At 45.7% G+C, this 18555-nt stretch overlaps 1 protein-coding gene across 1 annotated transcript in view; it reads right to left on the minus strand.

The window, feature by feature from the left end:
* The window catches only part of PHKB (phosphorylase kinase regulatory subunit beta), a 420515-nt gene that overhangs the window by 176526 nt on the left and 225434 nt on the right, over positions 1–18555 (minus strand). The window contains exon 16 of the mRNA XM_075577209.1: positions 18263–18357. Within this exon, the coding sequence (XP_075433324.1) occupies positions 18263–18357 (95 nt within the window). The remainder of the gene's footprint in view (positions 1–18262; positions 18358–18555) is intronic.

Below are 18555 nucleotides of genomic sequence, written 5' to 3' on the forward strand. Positions count from 1 at the left end.
GCTAAAGCCACTCTCATTGCAGCTGCAGGGGCACATTGACAAGCCTAAGCGCTGACCATGGACTCAGCCAAAGGCTGCGTCCACTCTAGCGCAGAGTGTGCAGCGCATGCAGAGTTTAGTTCCTAACCCAATTTAAATTGTCCCGTCCTCACTCACGCGGTGCACGTGTTCGTGCACGCATGCTCTCCCAAGCTTGGCACTTGAGTAGACAAAAAAGTGACTTTGAAGTGCACTCAACTTGCCTGCAATGCCCCCCATCCGCGCTTGCAAATAGGAAGGACACCCGACACTCATGCTTAGAGAGTTGGTGACGTTACCACTCAAGCAAGAGAGCAGTCAGCGCCGGTGGGGCGCAGCCTAAGATTCTATATGTAACGGGTATTCCCTCTATCCCAATCACAGATACCGTGTGTGTGGGTGGAAACCTATGTGTTACCAGGTGTGGTGCGTTATACCTGTCAGGCTCACAGGAGGCCTGAGCCTCCACCTGAGCCTGGGGTGAATCCTCTGGAACGTTCTCGGATTCAGCGCCTCCACCTGTGTAGGGTTCTAGTGATGTAGAAGGTTGCCTACACAGGACCCGCATATACAATAACCACATGCACAGGAATGTATATAACCACTTTACTGTAACGCAGAATAATCACACACTTATAACACTAATACTTCCCCTAGAAGGTAACTCCACAATATAACTCAGTCCCAAGTGTCTTTCACTCCACTAGGAGTGTACCTACCCACCACCGTGTACCCGCACACCGTGTCCACAGCCTAACCCCTTTTTCCCGTGGTCAGCGCTGCCACTATGTGTAATTATAAGATGTATAGGATACGTTGGTGCACTTAGGAAGGTACCTGCCGAGCGCTCCCGCACTCGGGCCTGGAAGCAACTTCGAAAAGGATCTGCTGCTTGGTGATCCCGTCTGATCCGGTGTTTCCTCGCACGAGGGTCTGCCAGGGGCGATCCCACCCTGGAGATAGTCTCTGTCTCTTTGGGGCACAGACTTGAGCCCAAGTCTCTTCTCGGAGAACGCAGCGTCCGCTGTGTCCCTATCTAACACTAGTACTACTGTGACAGGGTCCCTAACCTAGGGCCTGTCCCTGTAGCACCACAAGCTGGGGAGTTCAAGACCTATCTGGGGCCTAGGGGGTTACTGGCCTAATGCAGTGGGTCACTGACCCCTGCACTCACCTCCTTCCCCTAGCTCTTCCCGGTCTTGACTGACTAGCGTGGGCTCAGCGCGCGAAATGTATCAAAAGCCCTGCTGCAGGGCAACCCTAAGCCCTATTGGCTCCCTGGCATCACATGGGGCGCTGCTGAGGCTCATGGGACTTGTAGTCCCTTCCAAGAGCCTTCCCTGGAGGGCTAGCGTTCGCGCGCTGCAACTGCGCATACACCACTATTTAGGGCCGCCGGGGACTCACTGCGCATAGCATATATATGCGAGATATTTGGGGGGAAGCAGGTAAAAACTCCACTTGTGCAGTGATTAAGGAAAATATATACGAACTTGCGCAACATGGCGGCGCCCTGCACGGGAGCCGCCGGGGACCGCTGGAGCGCTCCCTGCTCAGCCCCCACCCTCCAGATTTGCTGTCGGGTCTGCCGCTTGGCTCCGGCAGTACCCACCAACGATCCCGGCCACGGAGGTAATGGGGGTCGCAGAGCAACGAGGGGTGACCTGGCTACATCCTCCCCCTGGTAAAATCTCCAACGTCCGCGCTTGGAACACAACTTATTACTATACACAAACGTTATATAATAAAAATGCATCTTAACAAATATAACTTAGCACATTGCATCAACTTTAAACGATGTTACACAATTCTGTGAGCATCACAATCACAGATTGGATTCTGCTCCGAGACCACTGCTGAGCCTCATAATGGGGTGCCCCAATTTGATCATAGGTTACCCGATTTGGAGGGTACCTGACTCTTTGGCTCCGTCGAAGCTGTTCTTCTGCAACTCCTTCGGGGGAGTAATAAACACAGTCCTGAGGCTCAGCCTCTTCCCTTGAGGGGAGAATTGTCTCTGAACAGTCTCAGTTCGGCACAAAGCATGGGCTCTGTGGATCTAAAGGCAGGCCTGTTGGTACCACCTTAGTAGGCGTTGGCCTACGGGGCCCTGTACCCGTAGCTCCTCCGGGAGATGCCCCTTCTGCGGAATAGTCCCTTTGAGAGGGTCCTTCCATAGGGTCTACATGAGTTTCAGAGTGGGTTTCGTTATTTACAGTCTCTTCACCCATCTCTGCTAAGTCGGACTCGCCGTTGAGCGGTGTGGCCAGTATTTCCTCTTCCTCATCTCCCACTTGTGGAATGGGGAGAAGATGGTTACGGTGCCATACCTTTACCCGGGCTTCAGTGTTTTTGATGCGATAGACCGGGAGGCCAGGCATCTGAGATTCTATTTCATAGACCCCCGTCTCTACATCGATCGGCCAATTTGTGTTTTCCGGGGATTCCCAGATTCCGAAGCAACACAGCGTCTCCAGGACGAAGCTCCCGATATTTGACCTTATGATCGTATCGTCTCTTATTGTCAGCATTCAGCTAAGCTGTAGACTTCTCAGCCTGTTGATAGGCCTGCTGCAAGCTGTCTTTAAGTCTTTGCACGTATTTGAAATGGGTAGCATTATGTATCCCATCCGTCGAGACTCTAAGACGTACATCCACTTGCAGTTTCGCCTCTCGCCCAAACATGAGGAAGTAGGGAGAGAATCCAGTTGACTTGTGTCGGGTACAGTTGTACGCATGAACCAAGGCCTCTACATGTCGACTCCATTCAGTCTTCTGAGCACCCTGTAGAGTCCCGAGCATGTCCAGTAGGGTTCGATTAAATCGTTCTGGCAATGCATCTCCCTCAAGATGGTATGGGGTTGTTCGTGATTTAGCAATGTTCAGCATTTTGAGCAATTCTCGGATCAGAGTGCTCTCAAAATCCCGACCTTGGTCTGAGTGGAGGCGGTTTGGAAGACCGTAGTGAACGAAGTACTTCTCCCATAATATCTTCGCCACTGTGATAGCTTTCTGGTCTTTAGTGTGGAGGGCTTGGGCATACCGGGTGTAATGGTCCGTGATGACCAGCACGTTGCATATTCCTCGTCTATAAGGCTCAATGCACAGAAAGTCCATACACACAAGGTCCATGGGGCCAGAACTTTTCAGATGGCCCATAGGCGCTGCTCTAGTAGGTAGGGTCTTACGTTGGATACACCGAGTACAACGGCGACAGTGTTGTTCCACGGCCTCTCGCATCTTGGGCCAGAAAAAGCGGTCTCGGACCAACCCAAAGGTCTTCTCTACACTGAGATGTCCATGCTCATCATGTAGGGACTTCAACACCATGTATTGCAAGTTCTTAGGGAGGACTAGTTGTCGTCTATCGGGTGATTGTGGTATGGCACCACCCGATAGAGTAAGCAGTTGTCTATTTCAAATTTGTCTGCTTCCCGCATGAGCGAAGCAACCAAGTCTTTGGGAGCATGATTCAAGAGAGCTGGGTTCCTTTTTTCCACAGCTTGCCTAATACTAACTACAGGGTCCTGTATTTGATAGTCTACTAGATCTTTCCACCGTAGTACTTTGTCATGAGTTATGTGCATTCCTTTCGGATCGCAGTAGGCTGTGGGGACGGCCTGTGACTGGCATCCTAAGGAATCGGCAACCCGTAATTCGGAGAAGGCCACTTGGTCGTTGATGATGGCTGCAGTGCTACACATGGCGCGCACCCCTGGTCCCAGGAGTTCCTCCCATTCCTCATCATCTGGAATAGCACTCAACCCGGGTCGTCTGGACAGGGCATCAGCCCCTACATTCAAAGGTCCCGGCTTATATTTCAGGGAGAAGCGGTAATTGTATAGGGCTGCCAGCCATCGGTGCCCGGCTGCGTCCAATTTGGCCGAGGTATTGACGTACGTGAGGGAATTGTTGTCCTTCCTTACCTCAAACGTAACACCGTACAGGTAGTCGTGGAGCTATTCCGTGATGGCCCATTTGAGGGCCAGGAATTCCAACTTGTGAACAGGGTATTTCTGTTCACTGGGTGTCAAACTGCGGCTGATGTAGGCCACTGGTCGAAGGCCCTCGGGGTGCTTTTGGTGCAAGACGGCGCCCAAGCCATTTAGACTGGCATCCACATGCAGAACGTATGGTTGTTCTGGATCAGCATACGCAATCACCGGCGCTTCGGTCAGACTTTTGTTCAACTTCAGGAAGGCCCGTTCACACTCAGGCGTCTATTTATCGCCAAACGGTTGACGGGCCGACGTGGCCTTCCTTCCTGTATCTTTGGGGTATACTTCAATAGATTGTTCAGGGGTTTAGCTCGACTAGAGTACCCTTCAACGAAGCGACGGTAATACCCACAGAACCCCAGGAAGGATCGCAGCTCCGTGACATTCTCGGGACGAGGCCAGTTCACGACCGCTTCTACTTTGACTGGGTCGGTGGCGATTCCTTGAGCTGACACGATGTGCCCCACGTAGGTCACCGAGGTGTGGCAAAACCGGCACTTGTCTAGGGACAATTTCAACCCTTCCTTCCCAAGGCGGTCTATCACTTTAAGCAGCCTCTCTTCGTGCTCTTCCAGAGTCCTTCCGAAGACAATGATGTCATCCAGGTAAATGAGACACTCCCGAGGGTTCATGTCTCCGATAGTCTTCTCCATCAGTCGTTGGAAGGTAGCAGGGGCCCCACATATACCTTGTGGCATACGAGTAAATTGATAGAACCCCAAGGGACAGACGAAGGCTGTTTTCTCCGGATCCTCTGCATTCATGGGCACCTGATAGTACCCTGATCGTAGATCGAGCACACTGAACCACTGGCTTCCGTCCAGAGCATTCAGAATCTCTTCAATGCGAGGAATGTTGTACTGGTCCGGTATAGTACGGTTGTTCAGGGTCCGACAGTCGACACAGTCGTACTGACCCATTCTTCTTCCTTACCACCACTATGGGAGAGGCGTAAGGACTCCGAGACTCCGTCAATATCCCAGTGGTCTCCATTTCTTGCAAGACGTTCCTTACATCGTCCACATCCCTAGGGGCGATGCGACGAGAGCGTTCACGGAATCGAGTGGCGTCACTCAGTCTAATGGTATATTGAACGCTGCGACTGCACCCCACATCCATCTCACTCGTGGAGAACACCGTCCGTCGTTTATTCAACTGGGTTGTCAGCCGCTCTTTCCACTCAGTTGGCAACGTCGACTCGCCGAAGTTTAAGTCTAGGTCGACTAACTGCTCACTTGCGGCTGCCGCATTCACCTGGGGCGTTGGTTCCACAGGGCTAACCGGATATATGCAACCCAGGCTCTGTCCGGCATCAAGTTCCATCGGGAATGGAGAGAGATTCTGCACATATACGTAAGTTCGTAGAGGGATTTTAGTCGCCCACTCCCTCACTTCGGGTAGTACCCTATACCCTCTCTGAGCTTCTTCCTCCGAGGTACTCTCCAGAGAGAAGAGCTGATCATTCTCATCTCGCTCGGGGTAACAGCACCAGACGTCCATTCGTTGCACTCCCCCTGGTAAAATGGTCGTCAGTCCGCGTTGACAATTGTAGAGATCCCCGTGACGCTCTAGGTAATATACCCGGTTGCACTCCTCTCGTAGCACGGGATCTAGGAGCGAATTGGCCAGCGGCAACTCGTTGGTCTCTTTCAGATATGCTCTGATAACAGCTTGTACTATATCAGTATTGGTTCCCAAGATGATCGGATACTTGCATTGGTCTTGGGGCTCTGGGCATACCATTGCCGCTACATGCATAGGGTGTCTCTTGCCGGTGTTCAGTTGGAGTATTTCCAGTTGAACCCTTACAATTCCATCGATCGGGTAGTCTTCATTACTTAACCCCCTTACCTTCATATGTTCGGCCGACCTCAGGGGGCAGTGTCTAAGGTGCTGGTCATAGAACTTGCGGTATATAATGGTCACTTGGGATCCGGTGTCCAGTAAGGCAGAGGCGTAGATTCCTTCCAGTACAACAGGCACTATGGCTGAGGGGCCTACTTGACGGTAAGCATCCTCGGGTAAGGTGTCATCACTGGGGCCGGAGTCAGAAGGAGTCTCTTCGGGTCCAGAAGGGGTCTCTGGATCAGACTCTGCCAGGAGAGATAGTTCTAATAATAGAACAGAATATTCTCAATATAGAGAGTCTAATTATAGAGAGAAACAGTATGAACATTATGAACGAGTTAATACACCCCCCAGAATGAATTCTGAGCGCCAATCTCCACAGCGTTCCCTTTTTCTGGAGGCACTCAAATCACGCTATTTGGGTCCAACAGAGAAGGGAAAACCGGAGAGAGAAAAACAGATAAGGTGCCAAGAAACACCGAAATCACAAAAAAGACATCATTCACCCGAAGAGGGACAAGGGGAGGGCGGAAATCCCAAACAGAGAAGGGAATCCAACTAGTTCCTAACAATGATAAAATGGATGGCATTTTTAACTTATCCTCAATTACATTATCTCCTTGGCAAAATCTAGTTCTTAATAAGGGTTTAAAATTTTCAAAGTCAAGTGGCCCTAATGGTTTCCAGTTGTTCTCTGATTTACATAAATTCACGAGAAACCTGACTTTGAAAAGGCACTTCCTCAAAAAGGAAAGATGTATAGATTATTCTATAGTTGAGGCAAATCAAGTTTCTGGAGAGGATGAGGTTAAAGATATGCTTTGCCAGCACACACATTTTAAACCACCATCCAGATTTTATCCTGCCAAAAGTAAAGGTAGTTTTATTGATTCATTTTTTAATAGAGTCAATAACGCGTTCATTTCATTAGTTAAGAACTTTAAAACAACAGACATCCAACACAATTTGAAGTATAATGAGCATTTAGCTCTAAAAGAATTGCAGGATAACAGTGAATTAATCATAAGACAAGCAGACAAAGGGGGAGGGGTAGTGCTTCAAAATAGAAGGGACTATGAAAAGGAAGCATTTCGTATATTACAAGACCCTATTTACTATGGTAAACTCCCTCATGATCCTACGAATTACTTTCTCCAGGAATTGAAAGAACTTCTGGATGAAGCTATTGAATCCACGGTGAGACTCTGGTGACGGATTCTGACCTACATCCTTTAAACTGTGAGTTTATCGTCAATGCAATAAAATTTATATTGTCCCATAATTATTTCCTTTTTATGAATCAACATTATGTCCAGCTTTGTGGTACGGCTATGGGGACACGTTTTGCTCCTAGCTACGCCAACATTTACATGGGAATTTGGGAAGACCAACATATTTGGCAAAATAATCCTTTCTCCAACCATGTTATTGTCTGGAAAAGATATATTGACGATATTTTGTGTATTTGGGAAGGTGATGAGTGCACTTTGGAACTTTTTAAGGTATACCTCAACACAAATACTTTTAATTTGAGGTTTACAGCTGAAACTAACGCCAGTGAGATTCATTTTCTAGATCTCCATTTGGAGTCTAGAACAGGTATGAAAATTAACACGAAAACTTATTTCAAAAAAGTGGATTCGAATAGCTTCATATTGTCTTCCAGCAACCATAAAAGGTCCTGGATTGACAATATTCCACAGAGTCAGTTTATGCGTATTAGACGTAATTGTAGTTTATTGTCTGATTTTGAGAGTCAATCAGCACTTCTGTTTGATAAATTCATTGATCGTGGATACGATAGGGCCATCCTCACTAAATCATTAGTGAATGTCTATAACATGGATAGAGAGTCGCTTCTGATACAAAATAACACTAAAACAGTGACAGAGGACAGTACTATTGACAAAAAGATTAAAGTCCCTTTTGTTACAGAATACAACTCAGTAAGTAGAAACATTCAGAAAATCATTAGTGATAACTGGAAAATTCTATGTAATGATCCTGTCCTTGGCCCATCTCTACAGTTCACACCAAGCTTCATTTACCGCAGAGTCAAACATCTGAAACACTATTTGGCACCTAGTGACATTGGTCCTCCAATTGACCCTAAATCAGGGACAATTTGGTTACCAACGAGACCTAATGGCAACTTCAGTTGCGGTAAATGTAAAGCTTGTAAAATGCTTCACATTGACCGTAAAAAATTTGTTTCAAACACCACAAAAGAATGTTTTACGGTCAAGGACTCTATTTCCTGTAAATCCATATATGTGGTCTATTTACTTCAATGTCCGTGCGGGTACCAATACATTGGACGCACCAAGCGATACCTGAGAATTCGGATACTAGAGCATGCTAGAAATATTAGATTAAGTTTAGAACACCATAGTGTTTCTAGGCACTTCAAAAATAAACATAACTGCGACTCTAGTCTCCTGAAATATATCGGTATCCAAACTGTTAGTATTGGAGACGTGGGGGAGATAGAGATAAGATGCTCTCAAAACAGGAAAGTTTGTGGATTTATAAGATGCAAACTCTGTCTCCCCTAGGGCTAAATGAAGAACTTGATGTATGGTTTCTTTATTGATTTTTATTGAACTCTGTTGTTTTTTAAATATGTATTTTTAATACACATGGATGCCAATCCTTTATATATAGAGATTCTCTCTAGATCTGTTGTTATTTTTCTTTTTTCCTTTTTCCTTTTTTACTATCATTATCATATGTAGATCGTTTTACCGATAATTAATTATGTGTTTTTTATTTTTATACTCATATATGTTTTTTATCTTCTAGCAACACCGCAAGTATGTTTTAATTTAATAAATATTGTGTGTATTTTATGTATGCTAACAAGTACTTGCGATATAATTGTACCTCCCACGAGAGAGGCTGGACTTTTTGTCATTAGCCAATCATAAGAGGACTGTGGGTATATGAAGCGCCCCCTTCAACTAATCCTCCATTCCCTGACGAAGTGTTTTATACACGAAACGCGTTGGATTGAGGGCGCATTCACCTTTTACCTTTTGGAGATTTTTATGCCATTTATTTGTATTTATCAGTAACTCTGGACATTCGCGGGACTTCCATCTCCCCCACACAGTGACTCACTCGCGTGCGACACTGATCCTACGCTGATGCCACTTGGTGACGTCACAGGTGCGCGTCTGGCGTTCTAGGAGTGAGTGGCCGGTGGTGAGGATCCCCGTTGCGGTGGTTAGAGCCGGAGCATCTCCCTCCTGTGTGGCAGTTGTCACTGCACCTACAGCTGGCGATTGAGGAGTTAGTTGCCGGTTGTGAGACTTTCTACTGCGGTGGCCGGAACTGGAGCAGTTTCTTCCTCTGTGGCGGCAGTTCCCCTGTGGCGGCGACTGCTGTGTCTGCATCCTGCCGGGCTGATCTGCTAAACGGTCTGCAGCTGTTCCACGAGACCTGCGGGAAGTGAGCTGATCCAGGTGTCCCCTATCCAGAGTACAGATTGGTAACATGTCCATAACATGTTCTGCCTAATTTAACCATATTGATGTACGTGTGATACTTACCAGTTTACCAATACAATTTTGATTATATATTGCACAATGAGGTTTTTTGCACTGTCTCTTTTTTTGTTTTTGCACGCGGCAGACCATCGCCCAGGCTGAATTCCCTCCATTGGGAGGTTTTTCCTCCGGGGGGTCCTCCCTTTCTGGACAGTCACTGGAGAAGTGACCCTTCTTACCGCAGTAATAGCAAACGACTTCTCGGCGTTCAGGACGACCCCTGTACGTAGAAGATGGTTTACCGAATGGTCTAGATTTGGAGACCGGAATCTTGGGGGAGGCCTCCTCTTCCTGAATTGCAGGTTTCTTGGCCTTTGGCGCAGAAGCCCCCTGAGGTTCACTCTTTGTAGGCTCCTTAGTCTTCTTGGAAGTATGCAGCCGGGCGTAGACCTCATGTTCTTTTATCTCATCTATTAGCTCCTCCCAGGTAGGGTGGTCACCTCGCATCAGAGAATGCCTCATCATGAGTACAATATGATGGTTGGGAAGGGCTCCAGCCAGGAATTGCGTGCGGCGGTACTCATCCACCTCGCTTGCAGTAATACGTTTTCGCTTACGTAGCTCCCATAAGACTGCTTGTATCCTCTGTAGGAAATCAGATAGATCCTCTCCCTCTTTTTGGCAAAGGTTGTAGTATCTCTTCATCAATTGTCCTATGTCTTCAGTTCGCCCGTAAGCCCGCACAAGAGTCTCTAACATCTGATGCGCAGTAACATCCGCATGCTGATCTTTACACATTTGTATTGTGGTGGACGCGGGAGGACGTAGGCATTCCATTATGCGTTGCCGCTTCACCAACTCAGAGCATGTCCATTCTTCTAGGACCTGAGAAGTGTATTCTCTCCAGACTTCAAACGCTTCTTCGCCAGTCGGGGTCGGCTTGGTCCCTGAAAAGATCTTTAACTTGCGATACTGCTGTGAGGCCAGAGCTTCGGATTTGGACGTCCCCATTTGTAGGATAGCCTGAGCTAGTATTCGGATTCCATCCCCAGGTTTAGAGGGCGAGCTGGCAATACTTAACGGTGGACTGTAGTCTGTGGGAGCGGCCCGGTTTACCCCGCAATAACTTTCAGGAGGGGAAGGTGATGTATGCATAGCAACCTCTTGTAAGTTCGTGTGAGAGCTGCGGGTCTCAGATTTTATAGGCAGTTCATGGTAGACAACAATACAGCAGGAACCGGTTGGCCCCGCGAGCCACAAGCTGGACGGGCCCCGGTCTTCAGTTATATCTTGCCCTATACTCACTAACACAGAGCAACACTCCTGGTCCGCATCCTTACGTCGCTCCAACACTTTTATTTTGGCAGCATCCCGGATATTTGGGTGCTGCCTCAAGGCCATTTGAGTTGACGAGGATGGAGTATCAACAGGCACCCGGCTCACCGCGAGCGTGTGGAGCGGCGGCACTTGCAACTCCACGGCCCAGTCATACACTTCTGAGCGTGACAGGGACGGTAATGGTGGTGACATACTTAATAACTGAGGGGGGCACCCCAGGTCTGACATCTCAGCAGCGCCTCCAAATGTAACGGTTATTCCCTCTATCCTAATCACAGATACCGTTTGTGTGGGTGGAAACCTATGTGTTACCAGGTGTGGTGCGTTATACCTGTCAGGCTCACAGGAGGCCTGAGCCTCCGCCAGTGAGAGCCTGGGGTGAATCCTCTGGAACGTTCTCGGTTTCAGCGCCTCCACCTGTGTAGGGTTCTAGGGATGTAGAAGGTTGCCTACACAGGACCCGCATATACAATAACCACATACACAGGAATGTATATAACCACTTTACTGTAACGCAGAATAATCACACACTTATAATACTAATACTTCCCCTAGAGGGTAACTCTACAATATAACTCAGTCCCAAGTGTCTTTCACTCCACTAGGAGTGTACCTACCCACCACCGTGTACCCCCACACCGTGTCCACAGCCTAACCCCTTTGTCCCGTGGTCAGCGCTGCCACTATGTGTAATTATAAGATGTATAGGATACGTTGGTGCACTTAGGAAGGTACCTGCCGAGCGCTCCCGCACTCGGGCCTGCAAGCAACTTCGAAAAGGATCTGCTGCTTGGTGATCCCGTCTGATCCGGTGTTTCCTCGCACGAGGGTCCGCCAGGGGCGATCCCACCCTGGAGATAGTCTCTGTCTCTTTGGGGCACAGACTTGAGCCCAAGTCTCTTCTCGGAGAACGCAGCGTCCGCTGTGTCCCTATCTAACACTAGTACTACTGTGACAGGGTCCCTAACCTAGGGCCTGTCCCTGTAGCACCACAATCTGGGGAGTTCAAGACCTATCTGGGGCCTAGGGGGTTACTGGCCTAATGCAGTGGGTCGCTGACCCCTGCACTCACCTCCTTCCCCTAGCTCTTCCCGGTCTTGACTGACTAGCGTGGGCTCAGCGCGCGAAATGTATCAAAAGCCCTGCTGCAGGGCAATCCTAAGCCCTATTGGCTCCCTGGCGTCACATGGGGCGCTGCTGAGGCTCATGGGACTTGTAGTCCTTTCCAAGAGCCTTCCCTGGTAGGCTAGCATTCGCGCACTGCAACTGCGCATGCACCACTATTTAGGGCCGCCGGGGACTCACTGCGCATAGCATATATATGCGAGATATTTGGGGGGAAGCAGGTAAAAACTCCACTTGTGCAGTGATTAAGGAAAATATATACAAAATTCTGTATCGTTTTACTCAAGTGTTTCGCCTATGCGTTGGAGGGGATGTGCAACCGGGGCTCCATCCTACATATCTGGTGGGAATGTCCTAAAATGAAACTCCTATGGGACAAAATTCTTCAATTGACAGAAGAGGTGTCTGGCTTCCGTATTCCTAGAAATCCCCTCTTTGTGATTCTGGTGGCGCCAATTCCCAATCTAAGCAACCTGGAGTCTAAATTAATTACTTATATCTTCAATGCAACAAGATGCTCCATTGCTCGCTTCTGGAAACACAAAACACCGACCCCTTTCCAGTGTGTTTGTAATAAAATATGGGATGTGACATACCTCGAGAGATTGTCGGCTTATCTTCTCGACCAAAGATTTATTGATACTTGGGAGCACTGGTTTACACATTTTAATAAGCAAATAAGATTCTATGTGATATATGGATCTAGTGGAGTCCTAATGCTGAAAGAATATACATGAATGTTAATAGTAGCATTGTATGTCTTGTATTTATCTCACGACCCGCGTCCCCCCCTCTCCCCCCTTCCTTCCCCAATATTATTTAACCCCCATTATTTGTTCTGTAAAATGTGTAATGTGATATATGTTACATATCTTGTGAACCCGTCTTGAAAATGTGAAATAAAAAGTAAAAACAAACACACAGGGACCTGGGGCCCTCACAAATATTCATTTGCATATCCCAGGTGGTGGTATTGTATAGATATGATTGCAATTGAGTAAAGGCTTAATAACTCATCAGAGGTACCTTGTGCACACGAAAGGTGAGTTGGCTAGAGTAGCTGTGTGTATTAACCCTGGTTGCATATCTAAGTCACGTGCCCACTTGTGTGCTGTTCATGATGGTGGTATAGTATATTGGGATGGATTTAGGGTAGATGTTAACTCATCTGAGGGACCTTTGCGAAGGTGAAGCGTGGGGCGCTTGCAAGCTTGAGTATTGACCCTTGTTCTGTATGGGAGATATTATCCATCTGAGGGACCTCTGCAGAGGATTGCATCCAATCATAGCTTTATTAGTAGGTACATTAGTAATGTTTGCTATTTAATTATATTTGAATTGCAAGCAAAAGTTGTTTATCAGACGCGCTAGAAAGCATATCACTAAGGCCCACAAGTCCCAGAAAAAACTTCTATTGAAACCCTGATAGTGCCTATGCACTGAGAGGCGATTTAAAGATAGATTTTTGGGGTTAAAAAATTAGCTTCACTGAAGTTTCCATTTAAGAGTTAATTTTGCATGTGAAACTGCTGAGACAGGGTTTCACAGAGTGCAAAAAAAACAACTTTGCTTGGTAAAAGTGGGAGTACAGTACACCATGAGTGAGATAAGTTTGGGTCCAGTACATAGACAGCAGATAAACAACCTTCACAAATGAATATATGCATTGTGCTTTGTTGTAGGAGCTTGTTCTTCATACAAACAAGCTATGAAAAAGTTCAAATGAAAAGGTTAATTTGTAGTTAGGAAAAAGCAATATCACGCCTTGCTTGAGTAATAGAACCTCAGAGCAGAAGAGTAACATTTATTAAAAGTCTGCTCTCCATCTATAACCTGTAACAACATCTTGTATGTAAGGACTAAAGCTTGGTATTGTTAACTACCTCAGGAATAAATACAGTATATTGGAACTGCAAGAAACCGATGTTGGAATCTGTATTTTCACACAAGGATCTTATTGTATTTTCAGTGCTTACGAACCAGTATTGAATCGGAGGAAACACACCCACATGCGCACACACACGCACGCTCACACACACGCACTTAACCAGCTACCAGTACTTGCAGTTTAAGCCCTGTGCTGCGGGGATGATCTCTAAATCGGCAAATACATAATTTGGTTATAATTTAAAAGTCTCCAGTACAAGGTCATAACTTAGCGCCATTGTACTCCGAGTGGGATGAATGAATTTTAGGCAAGGTTGGATTAATACACCAGATAACGTAAATAAATCTGCATTATCTCACTTCTCTTTCAGTGTTTAATGACAACCATCAGCCAAACTTTCTTTTTATGTTCTGCAACAAACAGCTGGAGAGATGTATTTCCAGGTTTCCTCCTGTGAGAGGTCTCCAGTGGCACAGTACAGTTGGCATTATTTAATGATGCTTTGCATCACTGGCTCCTTTTGCAGAGAAGACATTGATTTCTTTCATCTTCTACATGTGAGAAAATGTAGAAAGCGCTTTTTTGTTTTAGAGAAGTTCTTACATTTTCCCTGTTCACAGATCCATTTTTTATTGCCAGTACGTTCAGTATATATATTTAATATGCACCATATCTGGATTACTACATTGATAGAAACATGTACGCTCAATTTACCCTTTCACTGGGTTAGCGCAGGGGTGCGCAAACTTACCGACAGGCGCCCCCTGTCTCCTTTCCGGCTCGCGCTCTTCCCCTCCCTGCACAGATCCGGCGTCAAATGATGCCATGGCAACACATGACCCCACGGCGTCATTTGAAGCAGGTTGCCATGGAGACACGTTGCTGGATTTCCAGGAAAGTGAAAAATTAGAGAGGCCTCGCGCGATACCCCCTGTAACAGCCACGCCCCCCTCCACAAAATCTCGTGCCCCCCACCCCCATTTTGCACACAAACAAATCAATAGCTATGCAAAGCATTGTCCTAGTGGCAATGGCAGAGACTTGAACGTGGGTTTAAAGCCCAATGTTTTTGATATTGGAAAAAAATCACTATCGCCTTTTCTCACAGGCTTATAAATAAGTTTGGAAGCTCTGCAGGGTAAGGAATTGTGTTTCTATGTAAAGTGTTGCACAACATTACAGAACAATATAAACAATATCTAGAATTTTTTAATGGTAAAGTCACTAAACGGTGCTTTGCAAAATCGGAATTATTGGCATATTTAATGCAGTAACATTGTTGCTCATCTGGTCTGTAGCCTATCAACAGCATCACAACTGCGAGGCATGCAGATTGGCTTGCGTGTTCTCGTAACATCTAACACAATAAGGGGCATAGTGAATAAACACCGATACAGCCGTACAGGCTATTTTTGGCCGAATATCCCCATTGACATCAATAGTGCTTTTCGGCAGAAAAAAGCTTGATCTATTACATCAGCCTTTAGTGAACTAGTCCGGGATGAACTTATTCATCAATCTCCCTGATGCAAAACAGGGGTAAAAGAACTGCACCAACAATAGCAAGGAAAAACGACTAAAAAATGGTTTTACTCGAGTTCTGCAGCTCAGGAGACTTTGATGATAAATAGCTTCCTAAAATTCAATACTCAAGCAGCAGTTCATATTTGTGACTGTTCTGTAAGAATACACATACAGCACTAAGAAACATTACTGAATATGGCTACAGTGTAACAATGTTGCTCCATGGCATCATGTGACTTTGGGTCAGTCCTCATCTTTTCACTCCTGTGCACGCCTGCTCGCGATAGCCGCCTATTGCTGTGCATAATATAGACTTGGCAAATCAGAAGTGGGCAAGATAGCGATACTCTGTATCACTGTTCTGCATATTAATATTATGAGCTTGTCTTTTTTCCATGACCATGATTTGCAGTTTTTAAATGGTTAATTGACCATTAACTCATGCATGCTTGTATGGATGATGTTCTAACTCTCTATGCAAGAGGTACAATAATAATTAGTTATTATGTGGATTGCTGACATGTGTTCAAGCAAAGAAAATAAAGGCAATCTGATCATAGCACGCAGAGAGAGAGAATATATCTTGTGAAACTGCACAACACTAATCAAAACATTCTAGCTAGGCTTCAATCGGAATAACTCATGTTAGGGCAGTTAGATAGAAGTATCCCATTTATAGTAGTATACTATGAATAAAACCATGGCATGGAAAGCGTTCCACATAGGACTGTAAAGAACTAAACGCTTTAGAGCTCTTATGACGATTGATGAATGACCATCACGATCTGGGACTCAGGGGCCCTTTTGGACGTTCAGTGAAAGTCACTGAAATGTGGTGGGTTTCTGCAGGAAAGCAGTCAGCACGATCTGCCATAGGCACCAACACTAGATTATAAAATCATTGGTGCAGTGACTCATTGTGCCTGCAAACGTCTATGTACAGTATATCAGTGTGTACACGGTCAGACCTAAGAAATAAATATTAAAATTCATATAATACATGCCAATGTGCCACTAAAAAGCGTGGCAGAATTTTATGTGGTTGCAAAAGTCTCATACAGTATTTATAGGAGCACTTGCATACTGACTGGCCAAAATCACATCCAAGCCATGGTCTACGAAATTTAGTAGCGGCAGGTTCGTTGTGACCAAATTTTCAACAGCGTGACTTTAGCCCTTACCATAAAAGCCTCTAATCTTAATCCCTAATACTAATGCTACCCCCTACTGTAAAAATCTTAACCCTCTGCCCTAAAACTTACATTATAGTAGAAGCGGCCGGCAGCAGACGTTCCAGCAGCGGAGGTTTCCTCTGCGGCAAAACGCCGGCGGGGACTTGGTCACAGCAAGACAGCCGCAACCAAATGTCTCATTCCATCCAAGCCATACTCCACAATGTGAGAACGGACAACATATTTTGCTCTGGCAAATAGCAGCGTGTTGAAGGTTTAACATTCCGAAAATAACATTTTATGTGTTCAGTTTCTCAGAAACGCCGTTCACAAACAGGCTAATCAGCTTTCCTGTGGGTTACTGCTATGGATCACAACTACTGCATTTTCTAAAATCAATTCTCTTTTAAATGTTAAGTACATTGAGTTGTTTAATTAAAAAAAAAGTAGGCTACCTAATATGGCACAGGTCAGTGCAATAGCAACAATATAAAGATTGTGGTTAAATTCAAGACCAGGTTTGCGGTGATAAGGGGCATCTACTAGGCCAGGGTATTATTAAATGACAAAGCATCTCTGGGACACATTGTACATTATAACGCTGCTCTGCTCTATATTCACATACAACTGTGAAAGTAAAAATATGCCATAATTTGTCTTCGTATGAATGTAACCGAGCTGTGAGTTACTAACGTTACGTAGTAATTGGAATACATATGAAATAATATTGGCAGAAAAATATTCTTCCTCTTACTTACGGTTAGGCAAGATTTTCTGTAAACTGAGAGATGGCTCATATTCTTTTGGGACAGGTAAGTAGCTTTATACTCTAAGGTTTATGTGCATTTCTTTTTAATCACTCATTGTACTTATCTACTCAAGTGTAAGCAGAGTATTAATAATAACTTTAGTTCATACAGTATAGTTCTTTTCTCCCAATTGGACTCAAAGTGCTTCACAATTACAGTATAGCAATCTTTTTCCCATGGCAACACATCTCCCGAAGCCATCTGAGCCAAGTTCCGGAACAGGGGCCTCCGCCGCTCCCCCGGCACTTAATTTAAATGCCTTCTGGAAGCATTTACGCAGGGCCTTAGTAAAACCTGCGCCCCACGCAGAGAATCTTACGCACTCCCTGGGAGGTGCGCCCCCCGGTATAACACATGATACGCAGCACATAGGAATTTTTACAAAGCACAGTCCCTTCCCAGGTGAGTTTCCAAATCTGTGATTATGGTGCCTGAGGCACAGGGAGATAAAGTCACTTGTCCAAGATCACAAAGAGCCGACACCGAGAATTGAACCAGGTTCCCCTGATTCAAACTCTATGTCATAGAGTCAGGGCCTTTACTCACTGAGCCACTCCTTCTCCCTAAGGCAGCAACATATTGTGCTAAGCAATACAATAGGGGTGAGAGATAATATAGCAGTAGAAGGTATCATAACAAACAGTTTATGTAATTGACGGTGTACAGGTGCACCTACGAGTATTCTAAAACTTGCCTTGGAAAATCTGGGGCTATCACCAACAAGACCCAGGTACATGCTGCAACATTTCAGTGACATTTCTGCAGAGAATAATGGCCCATCGGATTAACACAGGAGGGGTCCCTGGCAGTCCCATTCAGTTTGAATGGGACTGCCAGGGACCCCCGCTGTTAATCCGATGGGCCACTAGTCTGTTTGCAGAAATGTCACTGAAATGTTGCAGCATGTACCTGGATCTTGTTGGTGATTGCCCCAGATTTGTTTTCGAATACTCATTGGCACTACAGTATGTCTTTATTGGACATACTGTATTGCTTTCTGGATTTCCAATATGTAATTTTCACATGTAGAGCTATTCAATTAAGAAACTAGTACCTGATTAGAGTATCTCATGCTGACATTTCGCTGATCTTGAGAAGGAACATAACGGCCTATTGGATCAATGTCCTTGGGACTTATTAATTCATCAACTGAAAAAAAAACATAAAAAAACAAGGATAAGCATTAAAAAAAAAAAAAGATTTAAAATATGCATAAGTTTTAATCTATAATACTGTGATTATTTCACTTTGGTCCCAACTGGGACCATGCATTTAAGAGGACTCATCAAGCAATTATGCTTACTTTCCACTTTACTGACAGCGGGGCAATTTCTTTGCAATGCGCTT

This window comes from Ascaphus truei, chromosome 19 (genome assembly GCF_040206685.1).
Source record: "Ascaphus truei isolate aAscTru1 chromosome 19, aAscTru1.hap1, whole genome shotgun sequence".
NCBI classification, from domain to species: domain Eukaryota; kingdom Metazoa; phylum Chordata; class Amphibia; order Anura; family Ascaphidae; genus Ascaphus; species Ascaphus truei.